Source organism: Onychostoma macrolepis, chromosome 22 (assembly GCF_012432095.1).
Source record: "Onychostoma macrolepis isolate SWU-2019 chromosome 22, ASM1243209v1, whole genome shotgun sequence".
NCBI lineage: Eukaryota > Metazoa > Chordata > Actinopteri > Cypriniformes > Cyprinidae > Onychostoma > Onychostoma macrolepis.
Window position 1 is genome coordinate 12,007,178 of NC_081176.1, and position 22,997 is coordinate 12,030,174.

Sequence of the window (22,997 nt, forward strand, 5' to 3'; positions counted from 1 at the left end):
AGGGCCCCGACTGCAGTGGCATATCAACTGCCTCGAGTTGCTAGCAGTATGGCTTGCTCTGCGCCGCTTCAGATCGCTGCTACACGACAAGCATGTACTGGTCCGTACGGACAACACTGCGACCGTTGCGTACATCAACCACCAGGGTGGTCTACGCTCCCGTCGCATGTCGCAACTCGCCCGCCATCTTCTCCTTTGGAGTCAGAAGCATCTGAGGTCACTTCGCGCCGTTCATGTCCCAGGCGAGCTCAATCGTGCAGCCGACGAGCTCTCACGTCAGCCCGCCCTTCCGGGAGAATGGCAACTCCACCCTGAGACAGTCCAGCTGATTTGGAGACGCTTCGGGGATGCTCAGGTAGACCTGTTTGCCTCCCCAGACACGTCCCATTGCCAGCTATTTTACTCCCTGTCCGAGGGGACCTCGCACGGACGCTGGCATACAGCTGGCCTCGGGGCCTACGCAAATATGCTTCCCCAGTGAGCCTTCTCGCACAGACACTGTGCAAGGTCAGGGAGGACGAGGAGCAGGTCCTCTTGGTGGCGCCTTACTGGCCCAATCGGACTTGGTTCCCCGAACTGATGCTCCTCGCGACAGCCCCTCCTTGGCAAATTCCTCTGAGGAGGGATCTCCTTTCTCAGAGAGGGGGCACCCTCTGGCACCCGCGTCCAGACTTGTGGAATCTCCACGTGTGGTCCCTGGACGGGACGCGGAGGTTCTAGGTGGGCTACCTCCAGCAGTAGTAAACACCATCACTTCAGCTAGAGCCCCGTCTACAAGACATGCTTACAGGCTGAAGTGGAACCTGTTCGTCGATTGGTGCTCTTCCCGCCGGGAAGACCCCCGGAGATGCCCAATCAGGGTTGTGCTATCCTTTCTGCAAGATGGGTTGGAGCGAAGGCTGTCTCCCTCCACCCTCAAAGTGTATGTTGCCGCTATTGCCGCACATCACGATGCAGTAGACGGTAAGTCTGTCGGGAAGCACGACTTGGTCATCAGGTTCCTCAGAGGGGCGAGGAGGTTAAACCCTCCGCGCCCTCATCTGGTACCCTCTTGGGATCTCCCCTCGGTCCTGACGGCCTTGAAGGAGGAGCCCTTCGAGCCTCTGCAGTCAGTAGAGCTTAAGTTTCTGTCGTTGAAGACAGTGCTCCTCACAGCATTGGCCTCGGTCAAGAGGGTAGGGGACCTGCAGGCATTTTCGCTCGATGATTCGTGCCTAGAATTCGGGCCGGGTAACTCTCACGTTGTCCTGAATATGTGTGGATATGTGCCCAAAGTTCCTACCACGCCCTTTAGGGATCAGGTGGTGAACTTGCAAGCGCTGCCTCGGGAGGAGGCAGACCCAGCCATTGCTCTGCTCTGTCCCGTCCGCGCCTTGCGCGTTTATGTGGACCGCACGCAGAGCTTCAGGACCTCAGACCAGCTCTTTGTCTGCTTCGGAGGACAGCAGAAGGGAAAGGCTGTCTCCAAACAAAGACTCGCCCACTGGATAGTGGAGGCTATAGTCTTAGCTTACCAGGCCCGACGCTTGCCGTGCCCCTTCAGAGTAAGAGCACACTCTACGAGAGGTGTTGCTACTTCCTGGGCATTGGCGCGGGGCGCCTCGATAGCAGACATCTGTAGAGCTGCCGGCTGGGCGACACCTAACACGTTTGCGAGGTTCTATAATCTCCGTGTAGAGCCCGTGTCCTCCCGTGTACTCACCTCAGGTGGCCAGTAACTCAGGACCCGCTCGGTGTCGATCACGCTTGCTGCGCCATTCCCCTCTACGGACCGGATACGTGCGCTTTTACTGCTTCTCAGTTCAGTTCCCCTTGGCGAACCCTGTTGAAGTTCCTCCCGCACCCTCGGCAGTCAGGCGTGGCGGCGCGCCAGACGCCAGGTCCAGCACTCGTGTGTTTGCCCAAGGTCAGCCCTTGTGCTGGGCTAGGTGCCCGTGTGTAGTGATTCCCTTTTGGGTGATCCCACATATGTATTTTCCACGGTACGGCTCCCCTCACGGTGAGCCCGTGTCTTCCCTGGCAGAGACCTTCTGCCGTCTCTGCTGTGTATTGATCTCACCCCAGGCTGGCTGAGTCTACCTCAGAGACTTCCATATGTAGTACTGCCTAAGGCAGTCCATATGTGTAATCTCCACATGGTAGCTCCTTCATGCAGGGTTTGGCTTCCGTAGCGTTCCCCTACTTGGAGTACGCTTTCCCAGTGTTACCCATATCCACTGTAGGGAACAGCAGTGGCTGTCATCTCTGCCTAAGCCCTGTCCTATCTTCCGTCCCAACTGGTGTGGGGGGACTTGCCGGCTTCCGCAGGGCACTGGAAGGGGTCAGCAATAGTGGCGTTTTCCAAGGGATCCCATTAGTCAGTCACACTGACGTTACGTCGAACGTGACTGACTGATAGGGAACGTCTCGGTTACGTATGTAACCCTCGTTCCCTGAAGGAGGGAACGGAGACGTAACGTCCCATCGCCACAGTTGCTGTACCACCGCTGTACGGCCGAGGCACACAGTCTCGGCTCCTCAGCGAAAAACTGATGTGCGTTTGCACGCGCTCTACCTTTATACCCGCACTGCGGGGCGGGGTGCGCGTGGCGAAACACGCACGCCAACTGTCATTGGCTTGTTTTGTTAACACTCGAAGGTGATTGGGCTCTCGGGCGAGATCCCATTAGTCAGTCACACTGACGTTACGTCTCCGTTCCCTCCTTCAGGGAACGAGGGTTACATACGTAACCGAGACGTTTAACACACCTCAGATAACCAGCTTGTTAGAAGAGAGCTCCGTGCATGAACTGTGTTCCGATTGATATGATCCCTACACAGTGTTCATTGCTCCTCACTCCCTGAGCAGGGAAATCCGTTCAAGTTTACTTCAGTTTGGAACATTCATTCACGGAATTGCACTGCACAGCGTCTTCACACACAGACGAAACTTTCTAGAGAAGTGTGACATTAAACACCTCTGTAAATAAATACAATTTAAATTCACAAATCACACAATTGAATGCCCTTTGTATGGAACATACACGCTCGCTTTGAACTGGAATCATGGCGGAATATCCTGTGATGTCTGCTTCGCAGGGCACTTACGGTCGAATAGAACAAACGTCTGAAGTGATAAGAGATACATACGAAATATGCAGAGCGGAAGGGCGCGAGGACTGGAATTGAAAACCGCTAAAACATTCTGTTTTAGATGAAACAGAATGAAGTGTGACTTGTCTCATTTCTCTCAATATAGGTTAAGCTACTGTGATATGACAGATGAAGTCTGTTCTGCTGTGACTTCAGCTCTGAAATCAAACCCATCACACCTGAGAGAGCTGGACCTGAGCGGAAATAAACTAGGAGACTTTGGAGTGAAAAACCTCAGTGATCTACTGATGAACCCACAATGCAAGCTGGAGAAACTAGAGTTAGTATCATTATACTGTACAGCAGTTACAGTGCGAAGTACAAGCAAGTACAGTTTACTGTTTAATTAAAGTCACCATGATATCAAAATTGACAGTATTTCAGTGCTTATTATTATGACTGATTTATCTGGGTTCATAATTTATTTCCTAAAATCAATCTACCCTTGTGATCTTTAATCAACATATGTAACATTCCCTCTCCCTCACAAACATATCTCTTCTCTCGTCTGATGAGCTGAGGGTAGGAAAACCTGCCAATCACATGAGATCACAATAGAAAATGACAATTATCCAGATTTTCATCAAAAATGAATTCTCAACCTGCGTTTTTTCTTGTTCAAAAAGCTTTCACTTAGACATGCATCACAATAAGAAAAACAAAAATGATCATAAAAATTTGTATTTGTTGACTGTAAAATACAATCTTAAAATGTCTTAAAGTAAATTTTGATTCATGAACAAAATTTTCTTGATTTGTTACATTTAAACTCTATTTTCAAAATTGTAATGTTATTTTAAAGTGGTTTATATATATATATATATATATACAGTGGGTACGGAAAGTATTCAGACCCCCTTAAATTTTTCACTCTTTGTTATATTGCAGCCATTTGCTAAATTTTTTTTCTCATTAATGTACACACAATACCCCATATTGACAGAAAAACACAGAATTGTTGACATTTTTGCAGATTTATTAAAAAAGAAAAACTGAAATATCACATGGTCCTAAGTATTCAGACCCTTTGCTGTGACACTCATATATTTAACTCAGGTGCTGTCCATTTCTTCTGATCATCCTTGAGATGGTTCTACACCTTCATTTGAGTCCAGCTGTGTTTGATTATACTGATTGGACTTGATTAGGAAAGCCACACACCTGTCTATATAAGACCTTACAGCTCACAGTGCATGTCAGAGCAAATGAGAATCATGAGGTCAAAGGAACTGCCTGAAGAGCTCAGAGACAGAATTGTGGCAAGGCATAGATCTGGCCAAGGTTACAAAAAAAATTCTGCTGCACTTAAGGTTCCTAAGAGCACAGTGGCCTCCATAATCCTTAAATGGAAGACGTTTGGGATGACCAGAACCCTTCCTAGAGCTGGCCGTCCGGCCAAACTGAGCTATCGGGGTAGAAGAGCCTTGGTGAGAGAGGTAAAGAAGAACCCAAAGATCACTGTGGCTGAGCTCCAGAGATGCAGTCAGGAGATGGGAGAAAGTTGTAGAAAGTCAACCATCACTGCAGCCCTCCACCAGTCGGGGCTTTATGGCAGAGTGGCCCGACGGAAGCCTCTCCTCAGTGCAAGACACATGAAAGCCTGCATGGAGTTTGCTAAAAAACACCTGAATAAGATTCTCTGGTCTGATGAGACCAAGATAGAACTTTTTGGCCTTAATTCTAAGCGGTATGTGTGGAGAAAACCAGGCACTGCTCATCACCTGTCCAATACAGTCCCAACAGTGAAGCATGGTGGTGGCAGCATCATGCTGTGGGGGTGTTTTTCAGCTGCAGGGACAGGACGGCTGGTTGCAATCGAGGGAAAGATGAATGCGGCCTAGTACAGGGATATCCTGGACGAAAACCTTCTCCAGAGTGCTCAGGACCTCAGACTGGGCCGAAGGTTTACCTTCCAACAAGACAATGACCCTAAGCACACAGCTAAAATAACGAAGGAGTGGCTTCACAACAACTCTGTGACTGTTCTTGAATGGCCCAGCCAGAGCCCTGACTTAAACCCAATTGAGCATCTGGAGAGACCTAAAAATGGCTGTCCACTAACATTTGCCATCCAACCTGACAGAACTGGAGAGGATCTGCAAGGAGGAATGGCAGAGGATCCCCAAATCCAGGTGTGAAAAACTTGTTGCATCTTTCCCAGAAAGACTCCTGGCTGTATTAGATCAAAAAGGTGCTTCTACTAAATACTGAGCAAAGGGTCTGAATACTTAGGACCATGTGATATTTCAGTTTTTCTTTTTTAATAAATCTGCAAAAATGTCAACAATTCTGTGTTTTTCTGTCAATATGGGGTGCTGTGTGTACATTAATGAGGGAAAAAAAAATGAACTTAAATGATTTTAGCAAATGGCTGCAATATAACAAAGAGTGAAACATTTAAGGGGGTCTGAATACTTTCCGTACCCACTGTATATATATATAATCTTAATTACATTACAGATCATAAACCTTTTTTTTTTGGTTGTTTTTGCTTTTGGTCTGACTAAAGATGCTCCGGACTTGAACTGTGTTCCGACTGATATGATCCCTACACAGTGTTCATTGCTCCTCACTCCCTGAGCAGGGAAATCCGTTGACGTTTACTTCAGTTTGGAACATTCATTCACGGAATTGCACTGCACAGCGTCTTCACACACAGACGAAACTTTCTAGAGAAGTGTGACATTAAACACCTCTGTAAATAAATACAATTTAAATTCACAAATCACACAATTTAATGCCCTTTGAATGGAACATACACGCTCGCTTTGAACTGGAATCATGGCGGAATATCCTGTGATGTCTGCTTCGCAGGGCACTTACGGTCGAATAGAACAAACGTCTGAAGTGATAAGAGATACATACGAAATATGCAGAGCGGGAGGGCGCGAGGACTGGAATTGAAAACCGCTAAAACATTCTGTTTTAGATGAAACAGAATGAAGTGTGACTTGTCTCATTTCTCTCAATATAGGTTAAGAGGCTGTGATATGACAGATGAAGGTTGTTCTGCTGTGACTTCAGCTCTGAAATCAAACCCATCACACCTGAGAGAGCTGAACCTGAGCTGGAACAAACTAGGAGACTCTGGAGTGAAAAACCTAAGTGATCTACTGATGAACCCACAATGCAAGCTGGGGATACTATAGTTAGTATCATTATACTGTACAGCAGTTACAGTGTGAAGTACAAGCAAGTACAGTTTACTGTTTAATTAAAGTCACCATGATATCAAAATTGACAGTATTTCAGTGCTTATTATTATGACTGATTTATCTGGGTTCATAATTTATTTCCTAAAATTAATCCACCCTTGTGATCTTTAATCAACATATGTAACGTTCCCTCTCCCTCACAAAAATATCTCTTCTCTCGTCTGATGAGCTGAGGGTAGGAAAACCTGCCAATCACATGAGATCACAATAGAAAATGACAATTATCCAGATTTTCATCAAAAATGAATTCCCAACCTGCATTTTTTCTTGTTCAAAAAGCTTTCACTTAGACATGCATCACAATAAGAAAAACAAAAATGATCATTAAAAAATGTATTTGTTGACTGTAAAATACAATCTTAAAATGTCTTAAAGTAAATTTTGATTCATGAACAATTTTCTTGATTTGTTACATTTAAACTCTATTTTCAAAATTTTAATATTATTTTAAAGTGGTTTTATTTATTTATATATAATATATAATCTTAATTACATTATAAATCATGAACCTTTTTTTTTTTTTTTTTTTTTGTCTGACTAAAGATGCTCCGGGCTTGAAATGTCACTAGTATCCTCAAATCCTAGTTTTTCTTCTGTTTTTGTTTATGGCTGTATGATTGATTATTTACTTATTTTGTTTTCGGATTTTTGCAACATTTTAGTTATTGCACTGAATGGCCTTTACTCATGATGAATTTAACGCGCACAAACGTGTAACGTGTCTGACTCGTTCTTTCTCTTTCTGTCTTCAGTCTGTCTGGATGCAGTATTTCAGAGAAACAGTGTCTCATCCTGACTTCAGCTCTGAAATCAAACCCATCACACCTGAGAGAGCTGGACCTCGATTGGAATAAAATACAAAACACAGGAGTGAATCACCTACATGACGTACTGAAGGATTCACGCTGTAAACTGGAGAGATTGAGGTCAGTAACATTCACATTCAAGAATCAAAAAGTGTTTTATTTAGATCAGCGGTTTTCAATTCCAGTCCTCGCGCCATGCCCCCCCCCACTCTGCATATTTTGCATGTATCTCTAGTTTATCACACCTCAGATAACCAGCTTGTTAGAAGAGAGCTCCGTGCATGAACTGTGTTCCGATTGATATGATCCCTACACAGTGTTCATTGCTCCTCACTCCCTGAGCAGGGAAATCCGTTCAAGTTTACTTCAGTTTGGAACATTCATTCACGGAATTGCACTGCACAGCGTCTTCACACACAGACGAAACTTTCTAGAGAAGTGTGACATTAAACACCTCTGTAAATAAATACAATTTAAATTCACAAATCACACAATTGAATGCCCTTTGTATGGAACATACACGCTCGCTTTGAACTGGAATCATGGCGGAATATCCTGTGATGTCTGCTTCGCAGGGCACTTACGGTCGAATAGAACAAACGTCTGAAGTGATAAGAGATACATACGAAATATGCAGAGCGGGAGGGCGCGAGGACTGGAATTGAAAACCGCTAAAACATTCTGTTTTAGATGAAACAGAATGAAGTGTGACTTGTCTCATTTCTCTCAACGTAGGTTAAGCTACTGTGATATGACAGATGAAGTCTGTTCTGCTGTGACTTCAGCTCTGAAATCAAACCCATCACACCTGAGAGAGCTGGACCTGAGCAGGAATAAACTAGGAGACTCTGGAGTGAAAAACCTCAGTGATCTACTGATGAACCCACAATGCAAGCTGGAGAAACTAGAGTTAGTATCATTATACTGTACAACAGTTACAGTGTGAAGTACAAGCAAGTACAGTTTACTGTTTAATTAAAGTCACCATGATATCAAAATTGACAGTATTTCAGTGCTTATTATTATGACTGATTTATCTGGGTTCATAATTTATTTCCTAAAATTAATCCACCCTTGTGATCTTTAATCAACATATGTAACATTCCCTCTCCCTCACAAAAATATCTCTTCTCTCGTCTGATGAGCTGAGGGTAGGAAAACTTGCCAATCACATGAGATCACAATAGAAAATGACAATTATCCAGATTTTCATCAAAAATGAATTCCCAACCTGCATTTTTCTTGTTCAAAAAGCTTTCACTTAGACATGCATCACAATAAGAAAAACAAAAATGGTCATAAAAATTTGTATTTGTTGACTGTAAAATACAATCTTAAAATGTCTTAAAGTAAATTTTGATTCATGAACAAAATTTTCTTGATTTGTTACATTTAAACTCTATTTTCAAAATTTTAATGTTATTTTAAAGTGGTTTATATATATATATATATATATAATCTTAATTACATTACAGATCATAAACCTTTTTTTTTTTTTGTCTGACTAAAGATGCTCGGACTTGAACTGTGTTCCGACTGATATGATCCCTACACAGTGTTCATTGCTCCTCACTCCCTGAGCAGGGAAATCCGTTGACGTTTACTTCAGTTTGGAACATTCATTCACGGAATTGCACTGCACAGCGTCTTCACACACAGACGAAACTTTCTAGAGAAGTGTGACATTAAACACCTCTGTAAATAAATACAATTTAAATTCACAAATCACACAATTTAATGCCCTTTGAATGGAACATACACGCTCGCTTTGAACTGGAATCATGGCGGAATATCCTGTGATGTCTGCTTCGCAGGGCACTTACGGTCGAATAGAACAAACGTCTGAAGTGATAAGAGATACATACGAAATATGCAGAGCGGGAGGGCGCGAGGACTGGAATTGAAAACCGCTAAAACATTCTGTTTTAGATGAAACAGAATGAAGTGTGACTTGTCTCATTTCTCTCAATATAGGTTAAGAGGCTGTGATATGACAGATGAAGGTTGTTCTGCTGTGACTTCAGCTCTGAAATCAAACCCATCACACCTGAGAGAGCTGAACCTGAGCTGGAACAAACTAGGAGACTCTGGAGTGAAAAACCTAAGTGATCTACTGATGAACCCACAATGCAAGCTGGGGATACTATAGTTAGTATCATTATACTGTACAGCAGTTACAGTGTGAAGTACAAGCAAGTACAGTTTACTGTTTAATTAAAGTCACCATGATATCAAAATTGACAGTATTTCAGTGCTTATTATTATGACTGATTTATCTGGGTTCATAATTTATTTCCTAAAATTAATCCACCCTTGTGATCTTTAATCAACATATGTAACGTTCCCTCTCCCTCACAAAAATATCTCTTCTCTCGTCTGATGAGCTGAGGGTAGGAAAACCTGCCAATCACATGAGATCACAATAGAAAATGACAATTATCCAGATTTTCATCAAAATGAATTCCCAACCTGCATTTTTCTTGTTCAAAAGCTTTCACTTAGACATGCATCACAATAAGAAAAACAAAAATGATCATTAAAAAATGTATTTGTTGACTGTAAAATACAATCTTAAAATGTCTTAAAGTAAATTTTGATTCATGAACAATTTTCTTGATTTGTTACATTTAAACTCTATTTTCAAAATTTTAATATTATTTTAAAGTGGTTTTATTTATTTATATATAATATATAATCTTAATTACATTATAAATCATGAACCTTTTTTTTTTTTTTTTGTCTGACTAAAGATGCTCCGGCTTGAAATGTCACTAGTATCCTCAAATCCTAGTTTTTCTTCTGTTTTTGTTTATGGCTGTATGATTGATTATTTACTTATTTTGTTTTCGGATTTTTGCAACATTTTAGTTATTGCACTGAATGGCCTTTACTCATGATGAATTTAACGCACAAACGTGTAACGTGTCTGACTCGTTCTTTCTCTTTCTGTCTTCAGTCTGTCTGGATGCAGTATTTCAGAGAAACAGTGTCTCATCCTGACTTCAGCTCTGAAATCAAACCCATCACACCTGAGAGAGCTGGACCTCGATTGGAATAAAATACAAAACACAGGAGTGAATCACCTACATGACGTACTGAAGGATTCACGCTGTAAACTGGAGAGATTGAGGTCAGTAACATTCACATTCAAGAATCAAAAGTGTTTTATTTAGATCAGCGGTTTTCAATTCCAGTCCTCGCCATGCCCCCCACTCTGCATATTTTGCATGTATCTCTAGTTTATCACACCTCAGATAACCAGCTTGTTAGAAGAGAGCTCCGTGCATGAACTGTGTTCGATTGATATGATCCCTACACAGTGTTCATTGCTCCTCACTCCTGAGCAGGGAAATCCGCTCAAGTTTACTTCAGTTTGGAACATTCATTCACGGAATTGCACTGCACAGCGTCTTCACACACAGACGAAACTTTCTAGAGAAGTGTGACATTAAACACCTCTGTAAATAAATACAATTTAAATTCACAAATCACACAATTGAATGCCCTTTGTATGGAACATACACGCTCGCTTTGAACTGGAATCATGGCGGAATATCCTGTGATGTCTGCTTCGCAGGGCACTTACGGTCGAATAGAACAAACGTCTGAAGTGATAAGAGATACATACGAAATATGCAGAGCGGAAGGGCGCGAGGACTGGAATTGAAAATCGCTAAAACATTCTGTTTTAGATGAAACAGAATGAAGTGTGACTTGTCTCATTTCTCTCAACGTAGGTTAAGCTACTGTGATATGACAGATGAAGTCTGTTCTGCTGTGACTTCAGCTCTGAAATCAAACCCATCACACCTGAGAGAGCTGGACCTGAGCAGGAATAAACTAGGAGACTCTGGAGTGAAAAACCTCAGTGATCTACTGATGAACCCACAATGCAAGCTGGAGAAACTAGAGTTAGTATCATTATACTGTACAACAGTTACAGTGTGAAGTACAAGCAAGTACAGTTTACTGTTTAATTAAAGTCACCATGATATCAAAATTGACAGTATTTCAGTGCTTATTATTATGACTGATTTATCTGGGTTCATAATTTATTTCCTAAAATTAATCCACCCTTGTGATCTTTAATCAACATATGTAACATTCCCTCTCCCTCACAAAAATATCTCTTCTCTCGTCTGATGAGCTGAGGGTAGGAAAACTTGCCAATCACATGAGATCACAATAGAAAATGACAATTATCCAGATTTTCATCAAAAATGAATTCTCGACCTGCGTTTTTTCTTGTTCAAAAAGCTTTCACTTAGACATGCATCACAATAAGAAAAACAAAAATGGTCATAAAAATTTGTATTTGTTGACTGTAAAATACAATCTTAAAATGTCTTAAAGTAAATTTTGATTCATGAACAAAATTTTCTTGATTTGTTACATTTAAACTCTATTTTCAAAATTTTAATGTTATTTTAAAGTGGTTTATATATATATATATATATATATATCTTAATTACATTACAGATCATAAACCTTTTGTTTTTGGTCTGACTAAAGATGCTCCGGACTTGAACTGTGTTCCGACTGATATGATCCCTACACAGTGTTCATTGCTCCTCACTCCCTGAGCAGGGAAATCCGTTGACGTTTACTTCAGTTTGGAACATTCATTCACGGAATTGCACTGCACAGCGTCTTCACACACAGACGAAACTTTCTAGAGAAGTGTGACATTAAACACCTCTGTAAATAAATACAATTTAAATTCACAAATCACACAATTGAATGCCCTTTGAATGGAACATACACGCTCGCTTTGAACTGGAATCATGGCGGAATATCCTGTGATGTCTGCTTCGCAGGGCACTTACGGTCGAATAGAACAAACGTCTGAAGTGATAAGAGATACATACGAAATATGCAGAGCGGGAGGCGCGAGGACTGGAATTGAAAACCGCTAAAACATTCTGTTTTAGATGAAACAGAATGAAGTGTGACTTGTCTCATTTCTCTCAATATAGGTTAAGAGTCTGTGATATGACAGATGAAGTCTGTTCTGCTGTGACTTCAGCTCTGAAATCAAACCCATCACACCTGAGAGAGCTGAACCTGAGCTGGAACAAACTAGGAGACTCTGGAGTGAAAACCTCAGTGATCTACTGATGAACCCACAATGCAAGCTGGGGATACTATAGTTAGTATCATTATACTGTACAGCAGTTACAGTGTGAAGTACAAGCAAGTACAGTTTACTGTTTAATTAAAGTCACCATGATATCAAAATTGACAGTATTTCAGTGCTTATTATTATGACTGATTTATCTGGGTTCATAATGAATTCCCAACTCATGCTTTTTCTTGTTCAAAACGCTTTCACTTAGACATGCATCACAATAAGAAAAGTAAAAATTATCATAAAAAATTATATTTGTTGACTGTAAAATACAATCTTAAAATGTCTTAAAGTAAATTTTGATTCATGAACAAAATTTTCTTGATTTGTTATATTTAAACTCTATTTTCAAAATTTTAATATTATTTTAAAGTGGTTTTATTTATTTATATATAATATATAATCTTAATTACATTATAAATCATGAACCCTTTTTTTTTTTTTTTTTTTTTGTCTGACTAAAGATGCTCTGGACTTGAAATGTCACTAGTATCCTCAAATCATAGTTTTTCTTCTGTTTTTGTTTATGGCTGTATGATTGATTATTTACTTATTTTGTTTCAGATTTTTGCAACATTTTAGTTATTGCACTGAATGGCCTTTACTCATGATGAATTTAACGCGCACAAACGTGTAACGTGTCTGACTCGTTCTTTCTTTTTCTGTCTTCAGTCTGCGTGGATGCAGGATTACAGAGAAACAGTGTCTCATCCTGACTTCAGCTCTGAAATCAAACCCATCACACCTGAGAGAGCTGCACCTCGATTGGAATAAAATAAAAAACACAGGAGTGAATCACTTACATTACGTACTGAAGGATTCACACTGTAAACTGCAGAGTTTGAGGTGAGGAACATTCACATACAAGAATCAAAAACTGTTTTATTTAGATCAGCGGTTTTCAATTCCAGTCCTGACTGATATGATCCCTACGCAGTGTTCATTGCTCCTCACTCCCTGAGCAGGGAAATCCGTTCAAGTTTACTTCAGTTTGGAACATTCATTCACGGAATTGCACTGCACAGCGTCTTCACACACAGACGAAACTTTCTAGAGAAGTGTGACATTAAACACCTCTGTAAATAAATACAATTTAAATTCACAAATCACACAATTGAATGCCCTTTGTATGGAACATACACGCTCGCTTTGAACTGGAATCATGGCGGAATATCCTGTGATGTCTGCTTCGCAGGGCACTTACGGTCGAATAGAACAAACGTCTGAAGTGATAAGAGATACATACGAAATATGCAGAGCGGGAGGGCGCGAGGACTGGAATTGAAAACCGCTAAAACATTCTGTTTTAGATGAAACAGAATGAAGTGTGACTTGTCTCATTTCTCTCAATATAGGTTAAGAGTCTGTGATATGACAGATGAAGTCTGTTCTGCTGTGACTTCAGCTCTGAAATCAAACCCATCACACCTGAGAGAGCTGGACCTGAGCTGGAACAAACTAGGAGACTCTGGAGTGAAAAACCTCAGTGATCTACTGATGAACCCACAATGCAAGCTGGGGATACTATAGTTAGTATCATTATACTGTACAGCAGTTACAGTGTGAAGTACAAGCAAGTACAGTTTACTGTTTAATTAAAGTCACCATGATATCAAAATTGACAGTATTTCAGTGCTTATTATTATGACTGATTTATCTGGGTTCATAATGAATTCCCAACCTGCGTTTTTTCTTGTTCAAAACGCTTTCACTTAGACATGCATCACAATAAGAAAAGTAAAAATTATCATAAAAAATTATATTTGTTGACTGTAAAATACAATCTTAAAATGTCTTAAAGTAAATTTTGATTCATGAACAAAATTTTCTTGATTTGTTATATTTAAACTCTATTTTCAAAATTTTAATATTATTTTAAAGTGGTTTTATTTATTTATATATAATATATAATCTTAATTACATTATAAATCATGAACCCTTTTTTTTCTTTTTTTTTTGTCTGACTAAAGATGCTCTGGACTTGAAATGTCACTAGTATCCTCAAATCATAGTTTTTCTTCTGTTTTTGTTTATGGCTGTATGATTGATTATTTACTTATTTTGTTTCAGATTTTTGCAACATTTTAGTTATTGCACTGAATGGCCTTTACTCATGATGAATTTAACGCACAAACGTGTAACGTGTCTGACTCGTTCTTTCTTTTTCTGTCTTCAGTCTGCGTGGATGCAGGATTACAGAGAAACAGTGTCTCATCCTGACTTCAGCTCTGAAATCAAACCCATCACACCTGAGAGAGCTGCACCTCGATTGGAATAAAATAAAAAACACAGGAGTGAATCACTTACATTACGTACTGAAGGATTCACACTGTAAACTGCAGAGTTTGAGGTGAGGAACATTCACATACAAGAATCAAAAACTGTTTTATTTAGATCAGCGGTTTTCAATTCCAGTCCTGACTGATATGATCCCTACGCAGTGTTCATTGCTCCTCACTCCCTGAGCAGGGAAATCCGTTCAAGTTTACTTCAGTTTGGAACATTCATTCACGGAATTGCACTGCACAGCGTCTTCACACACAGACGAAACTTTCTAGACAAGTGTGACATTAAACACCTCTGTAAATAAATACAATTTAAATTCACAAATCACACAATTGAATGCCCTTTGTATGGAACATACACGCTCGCTTTGAACTGGAATCATGGCGGAATATCCTGTGATGTCTGCTTCGCAGGGCACTTACGGTCGAATAGAACAAACGTCTGAAGTGATAAGAGATACATACGAAATATGCAGAGCGGGAGGGCGCGAGGACTGGAATTGAAAACCGCTAAAACATTCTGTTTTAGATGAAACGGAGTGAAGTGTGACTTGTCTCATTTCTCTCAATATAGGTTAAGATACTGTTATATGACAGATGAAGGTTGTTCTGCTGTGACTTCAGCTCTGAAATCAAACCCATCACACCTGAGAGAGCTGAACCTGAGCGGAAATAAACTAGGAGACTCTGGAGTGAAAAACCTCAGTGATCTACTGATGAACCCACAATGCAAGCTGGGGATACTATAGTTAGTATCATTATACTATACAGCTGATACAGTGAAGTACTTGTGGGTGGGTGGGGCACTGTCTCTTCCGTGGCTTGACAATAGTCTTGAGCAAGAGACTGTACGACATTCACGTTCCATGATTTGACTGATTTTTACGTTGAAAGGGCAACAGCGCACCACATTAAAAGAAACGAACATTCATGTTTTCATAACTGCTGGCCAAATTCAAAAACAAAACTAAAATTAAATCATCTTTGAGAGCAAGGGGGCCCCCTGGTGTTTCAGGGGCCCTACGCAACTCGCGTATTTTGCGTATAGGGAGGATAGGCTCTGCACAAGTCACAAGGAAAATGATTTTTGAGCATTCTGTAACAACTTAATTTCATTGTGTTCACTCTACCCAATATATTTCATATTGGAGTTTATTTAATTTATTTGTGTTGAAACTACATGAATAATTTTTGTTGACACAACAGAACAATGACGATTTGACAACAGTTGACAATTTTTGTTTGCAGAAAAAAGGCTTAACAATTCTTATAGATTACACACATCCGACCAGACATTTTTTTACTCCTTTACCCTCAGGCAGACGACTTAGAGCAATTAAAATTTAGTCTGCATGCTTTTTGAACAGTACCTATTGAAGGATGGTCCATGTTTTAAACTCTTCTGGCACTTATGCATCTGTATTTCATTCTTTATAATAGTTGGACTAATGTATGTATGTTTGTACGAATGTGTTTGTGTTTGAGTACTTTGCACAATCTGACTCTGCTTTAGCCTAGATTTAAACTGCTGATTTTGTCTGACAAGAGGAGAATGACACTATTTCGACACACTATTTCCCCGTCTAAACACTGTAAAGCTGATATAAAGCCACCCAGCTTTATATCAAGCTGATGTAAAGCTGCTTTGACACAATTTGCATTGTTAAAAGCGCTATACAAATAATAGTGACTTGACTTGAGCTCACCAGGGAATTCCAGACAATTATGTTGTTTGGCAATGAATAAATTAATAATTTTAACTGGGCAGTGGATCTGTAGTTCCCAGCATGCTTTGCACGAGACTGCATTAGGAGAGTAAATTTAGGGATGGAGTGTTATTTTATGTTTTTTCTGTAAAGGGAAAGACATGTTACTGTTTATATGTTCAGTTATGCTGGACAGTTTCTGTAATGTCTTTGAATTTTGTGGTTACCATCATGCAGAAGAGCAGCGTTTGTGCTTAGACTGTGGCACTTAGTGAGTAATAGCTTTTCGAATGTCAGTTTTTCAACACCAGTTTTTTCTTATTTCTTTATTATTGTGTATAGTTATGAGTGAAACTGCTTGTTTAAACAAAAAATTATAATAATTAGACTTCAGTAAATAAAAAACAAATACATCAATAAATAAATTAGTTGATCCCACATAAGATTTTGCTTGACAAATGTACTGAAGTTGAGCTAAAGACAAACTAGTGTAAATTAATTTGATGTAAACCTGCTAAATTGTGTTGACCAAACTAAGCAGTTTTAATTTGAATTAAGTTCAACTGTAAAAACTTTCTTCAGTAAAATTAAACAAGGTTAATGAATTCATTTTATTTTATTTTTTGACTGTATGGCATTTTCTTATGATGTAATTATTCACTCAAACTTTACATGGATCTGATTCATTGTCTTTTCTTGTCTTCAGTCTGTCGGGATGCAGTATTACAGAGAAACAGTGTCTCATCCTCACTTCAGCTCTGAAATCAAACCCATCACACCTGAGAGAGCTGGACCTGAGTATGAATAAAATAAAAAACACAGGAGTGAATCACTTATGTGACGTACTGAAGGATTCATGCTGTAAACTGGAGAGATTGAGGTGAGGAACATTCACATACAAGCCTCAAAATGCTTAAAATCACTTCAACAGTTTAAACTAAAACACTTTATACTGAATATCTCATGATGAATCTGAGTTCAAATTATGTTTGTACAAAGTTTTTCATTTCTCCTGTACCTGCACTCACTCACATCGTTAACACAACCGTTCACACTGGAGTTTTTCCCTCAGCATTTAAACAGGCTCGTATAACCCCACTTCTTAAGAAACCCACTCTTAACACAATTCTTTTAGGGAACTATAGACCGGTTTCCCTTCTACCTTTCATTGCAAAAACAGCTGCTCGCCTTTCAGCATGTCTAACAGACATTTCTTGCTGGATGAAGGACCATCACCTTCAACTCAACCTAGCTTTGACAGAACTGCTTGTAGTTTCAGCAAACCCATCACTTCATCACAATTTCACCTTCCAGTTAGGCTCATCAACCATAACTCCTTCAAAAACAGCTAGAAACCTTGGAGTTGTGATTGATGATAAGCTGAATTTCTCAGACCACATTGCTAAAACTGCCCGGTCCTGCAGATTTTCTTTATACAATATTAGGAAGATCAGGCTCTTTCTCTCGGAACATGCTTCACAACTCCTTGTTCCAGCTCTTGTTCTGTTCAGACTTTGACTACTGCAATGCTCTCTTGGCAGGTCTTCCAGCCAATTCCACCAAACCTCTACAATTAATCCAAAATGCCGCTGCAAGATTTATCTTTAATGAGCCAAAAAGAATGCACGTCACACCTCGGTTTGCACTGGCTACCAATAGCTGCTCGCATAAAATTCAAGGCATTAATGTTTGCCTACAAAACCACCTCTGGTTCTGCACTCCTTTACCTAAATTCAGTTCTTCAGACTTATGTGCCCCCTAGAAGCTTGCGTTCTGCAAGTGAACGACGCATTATTGTGCCATCCCAAAGAGGCACAAAATCACTTTCACACTTTTTTTTCATTAACTGTTCCCATCTGGTGGAATGACCTGCCCAACTCAATCCGAGCAGCTGAATCCTTACCCATCTTCAAGAAACGGCTAAAACCACATCTCTTCCATCTACTACATGAAGAAAAAAAAACCTTGCTACGTGTACTGCGTTAGGCTAACCGAGACTTGTCATAGCACTTGCATGTTGTTTCTCTTTTGTTGGTATTGATTGCTTCTATTGTCCTCATTTATAAGTTGCTTTGGATAAGTGTCTGGTAAATGACTAAATGTTAATGTAAATGTAAGTTTTTTTCAACTTAGTATTTTGTGATCTGGTGAAATAAACATGATAAACTCTTCCTGTGTCTGTTTATTTGCTCATGAAGATAATGTGACTCATTTTCTTTTCTTCTGTTTTATTTTCTGCTCTCTCTTTCTGCCAACGTAGGTTAAGTGACAGTGGTATGACAGATGAAGGTTGTTCTGCTGTGACTTCAGCTCTGAAATCAAACCCATCACACCTGAGAGTGCTGAACCTCAGCAGGAATAAAATAAAAAACACAGGAGTGAATCACTTATGTGACGTACTGAAGGATTCACACTGTAAACTGCAGAGTTTGAGGTGAGGAACATTCACATACAAGAATCAAAATGATTAAAATTACTTCAACAGTTTAAACAAAAACACTTTATACTAAATAATTCATGATGGGAATGAGAACATATAGTATTTGTGTAAAATTTGTGTAAATCGTAGTGATTTGTTTATAAAAAGATTTCTTCCCGTGTTTCTTGTTTGTCTCTTTCTAGTCTATATGACTGTGGCATTACAGATGTTTCTTCTTTAACTCAGTCTTTGACAAACACAAAAGCACTGCAGTTTCTAACAGAGCTTAATCTGAGAAACAATAACATAGAAAACTCAAAGCAGCAGCTCACTGATGTACTGCGAGACTCAAACTGTAAACTGTGAGTAAATGTCACTTTGTGATTATTAAAGACATCTTCATTTACATATGTGACCCTGGACCACAAAACCAGTCATAAGGGTACTTTTTTATTATTATTGAGATTTATACTAATTATTATGAATAAATAAGCTTTCCATTGATGTATGGTTTGTTAGGATAGGATAATATTTGGCTGAGATACAACTAAATAAAAATCTGGAATCTGAGGGTGCAAAAAAATCTAAATATTGAGAAAATCGCCTTTAAAATTGTCCAAATGAAGTTCTTAGCAATGCATATTACTAAAGAAAAATTAAGTTTTGATATATTTAAGTTAGGAAATTTACAAAATATCTTCAAGAAACATGATTTTTACTTAATATCCTAATGATTTTTGGCATAAAAGAAAAATGGATAATTTTGACTCTTAATTTTGAATGTATTGATGGCTATTGCTACAAATATACACGTGTTACTTATGACTGGTTTTGTGGTCCGCATATAGTCTTGCACAGATTGTAGGGAAGCGCTGATTCATCCAGCATCACATGATCAATGTCTCTGCCTCGTGTGTTTTTTTACTTTGACAAGCAACTCATCAGTTTACGCTTGCTGTACTTTCACTTAACTTTTATTTTACTTAGACCAATACTATGTTTAAACTACTGGAAAAACGGCTTTATCTAGTCAAAATTTCAATCGAAAGCTTTTAGTTTTAATCTAAAATAACATTAGCCTTTGTGCTTTGTCATCAGTCACATAAATCATAATCTCATTGTGTTTCTCCTTTCCATTGTCTCAATAGGAGTCACAGGCTCTTCTGCAGTCACATAATCATCTGAACATAATTCGTGTTTTAAACTGATTATATTTAAATGTTTTAGAAATGTGTTCACAGAAAATAATTTCAGTAACTAATAATTACAGGAATTTCATAAGTGATTAATGTGTTACACTTCACTTTGCATTTTGAATTGAAATATAGTAACTAATTTACAATTTGTTACTGCAAACACTGATTATTATATTTTATGTTTTCTTCCTTACAGTCTAGACTGAGAACAGATGCCAAACCGCACAGATGGATGGTTTACATCCTGGTTCAAATCTTGGATATCATGACTCCTCATTATCAGATGAAGAATCCACAGAAGAGCCTCACTATTGTACTGCATCTATGAAGATAAATTAATATGTGTGATGATGTGATGTCTGTATATGATCATTAAATATTCTAATATAAACTCTGTTATTAAGAGTATCAACCAAAAAAATGAAATCGTTTTTAAGTGAAACTTTTGCACATGTGCTCCCACCTTCACACAATTTTTCTGTCACAAAAAGACAGACTACATGCACACCTTTGCTAGCAGCATAATAATTGCAATAAAGCTCAAAATGACTGAGGAAACTCATTACAGTGCAGGGAAAGATACACTACGGAAGAAAATTGGTATAAAAATAGCAGTGTTTTAGGATTTCTGCTAGTCTTGGTCTTAAAACTGGTCTCAAGACAATTTTTTTTTTTTAAGGTCTCAAGGTCTCTAAATTGCAGGTGCATTGTCTGATTTATTTAGAACCATCATAAATGTGACTTGATAAAACTTCCTGCTTCAAATGCAATCAGTAACAAATTAAATGACAATAAATAATTTGATACCAGTGGATCTCAAAATTATTGTCCACAACAATATTTGAAGGCCCCCCCCTCTCCACCCCCCCAAAATATTTTAGAGCTTAGCGTGACGAGGAAGATGTGTATTCATTATAAAATAACCAAATACTAAGAAATATCTTGAACATTTAGTTGTTTTAGTTTATTTTAATGCTTGTTTTGAAATAATTTAACACTTTACAATAAGGTGTCATTTGTTAACATTAGTGTATTAACTAACATGAACAAACAATGAACAATGCATTTATTACACTATTTATTAATCTTTGTTAATGTTAGATAATGAAAATAGTTGTTCATTGTTTATTCATGTTAGTTCACGGTGCATTAACTAATGTTAACAAGCACAACTTATTTTAATAATGCATTAGTAAATGCTGAAATTAACATTAACTAAGATTAATAAATGCTGTAGAAGTATTGTTTATTCTTAGTTTGTGTTTACTAATGTTGTTAACTAATAACCTTTATTGTAAAGTGTTACCAATAATTTTAAGTTATCTTGAGGTCTCCTTGGAAGTTTGTTGAGGCACCCTAGTGAGTCCCCAGCCCACTGGCTAAGAACCAATGATTTATATTGTAATGACGGGGAAAATAATATTAAGTATTATTTTAAACAAAAATTTGCTTGCATGAGATCTTGATTTTTATGTTGTAACATATATAATTAAGTATTATCACAAGATGGACAGCTGGAAGTAAACATTGATATTTCAGATACATTTGAGAAGTGCTGGTCTGGTCTTGGTCTTGACTTGGTTTTACCCTGGTCTTGTCTTAGTCTCAACCCCTCAATGTCTTGGTCTTGTCTTGGTCTTGGATTAGGTGGTCTTGACTACAACACTAATTTCTGCTTTTATCTTCTGTTAACCTTATTTGTCTTTGACTCAAATAGTTTTATTCTCAACCTACCCCAGATAGCAAACTGACATAGAATCAACGTCGATTTTTGGTTGTAACGGTCAGTATCGATCGTCAATCAAATTTCGATGTTGAATCAACGTTCATTATTTGGTCGGTACATCAGAACGTTATTACGTCGAAAATGAAACATCGATTCAACGTCGAAACGGCTTATCAACCGACACAGCCGACGCATCTGATCGAAATCATAACGTCTGAGACAGGTTGAAACTTGGTCAGAGGAATCAGAGATCTGCGCCTGCACTCTCACAGAGTGGAACAGGCCTGTAACTGTACCCGGGCAACTAAATAGTTTTATTCGTTATTTTATATTTATCCGTCTGTCTCTAAATATTAGCGGAAGATGAAAGCTTTAAAAACAATGAATGACAAAACATTTTAACTCGAGCTTTGTCGAATGTTTTGTTATTTTTTTCTGCAGATATTTTTTACACCGCTGGCATATATAGGATAGGCATTATCATTTTAAAACTCAAATAGCTTCAGTTTTAAGTTATAACTGCATCTGTCTCGGGTGTAGACTGGTGAATTATGTTAATAAACCTATGTGTTCTAGTAGGTCTACTGGCCCATATTCAGATGTTTGTGCGGAGTGTGGGATGCATGACGGGGCGGCCGCGAGATCACTTGCATTTTTTTTTTTCCTAATAATGAAACGACATCAGTTCGAAACTCATAATAGGCCCAACTCATATTAATAAATAATTAAAATTACTACTTTTTTCCCGACACATTCATAATCATTTGGCGACTTTTTCCTGTGCTTTGTGGCAAACTTTATGCGTGTGCTTGAGCGCGGAATTAAGGCTCACTGTGGATTATAAACTTTGGATAAACATACGATTAGGCCTAGTTGGCTTAAATGAACGACTAGTTAAATTGTTGGGGGCAGCTCTATTAAATAGCTACCCGTCTCCACTCTTAGAACTGTCAAGTCCGTAACGGAGAGATCACGTTGACTAGGCTACATTGATTTTCCCTCTGAAACACACACACACACACACACAAAATAAAAAATAAAAAATGTATGAATAGGCAACCTTTCTACATCCGGCAGATATTGCTGCTTATGGCTTGTGCATTGTAAATACAAAATACAAAATAGCCTATGTTATCTCCCCAAAAACTCGTATATAAATAAATAATATAAAACACGTTTATAGACTGATTCTTTTTTGAAGTCTAGACTCTATTTTCGGGAATTTAGAAAAATATAAAGAGATGGTTCAACACAGGTCTAATAGCCTATATGAGAATTTATGTTTTGGCTGCGAATGTCACGTCAATAAAGCTGGAATTGCTCTAATGTGATGCTGGTCTTTGAAATACAGGTACTTCCTTTTTTTGTCCAAAGTTGTGATGCT

At 38.8% G+C, this 22,997-nt stretch overlaps 1 protein-coding gene across 1 annotated transcript in view; it reads left to right on the forward strand.

Annotated features, from left to right (window-relative positions):
* Positions 1-20,295, forward strand: part of LOC131530769 (protein NLRC5-like) — a 28,387-nt gene extending 8,092 nt beyond the window's left edge. Inside the window, exons 7-21 of the mRNA XM_058761210.1 lie at positions 3,239-3,412; positions 6,107-6,280; positions 7,100-7,273; positions 7,889-8,062; positions 9,128-9,301; positions 10,110-10,283; positions 10,891-11,064; positions 12,954-13,127; positions 13,637-13,810; positions 14,458-14,631; positions 15,141-15,314; positions 16,979-17,152; positions 18,533-18,706; positions 18,895-19,053; positions 20,084-20,295. Coding sequence (XP_058617193.1) covers positions 3,239-3,412; positions 6,107-6,280; positions 7,100-7,273; positions 7,889-8,062; positions 9,128-9,301; positions 10,110-10,283; positions 10,891-11,064; positions 12,954-13,127; positions 13,637-13,810; positions 14,458-14,631; positions 15,141-15,314; positions 16,979-17,152; positions 18,533-18,706; positions 18,895-19,053; positions 20,084-20,093 — 2,431 coding nt within the window. The 3' untranslated portion in view covers positions 20,094-20,295. The remainder of the gene's footprint in view (positions 1-3,238; positions 3,413-6,106; positions 6,281-7,099; positions 7,274-7,888; positions 8,063-9,127; positions 9,302-10,109; positions 10,284-10,890; positions 11,065-12,953; positions 13,128-13,636; positions 13,811-14,457; positions 14,632-15,140; positions 15,315-16,978; positions 17,153-18,532; positions 18,707-18,894; positions 19,054-20,083) is intronic.
* Positions 20,296-22,997: the final 2,702 nt, after the last annotated feature.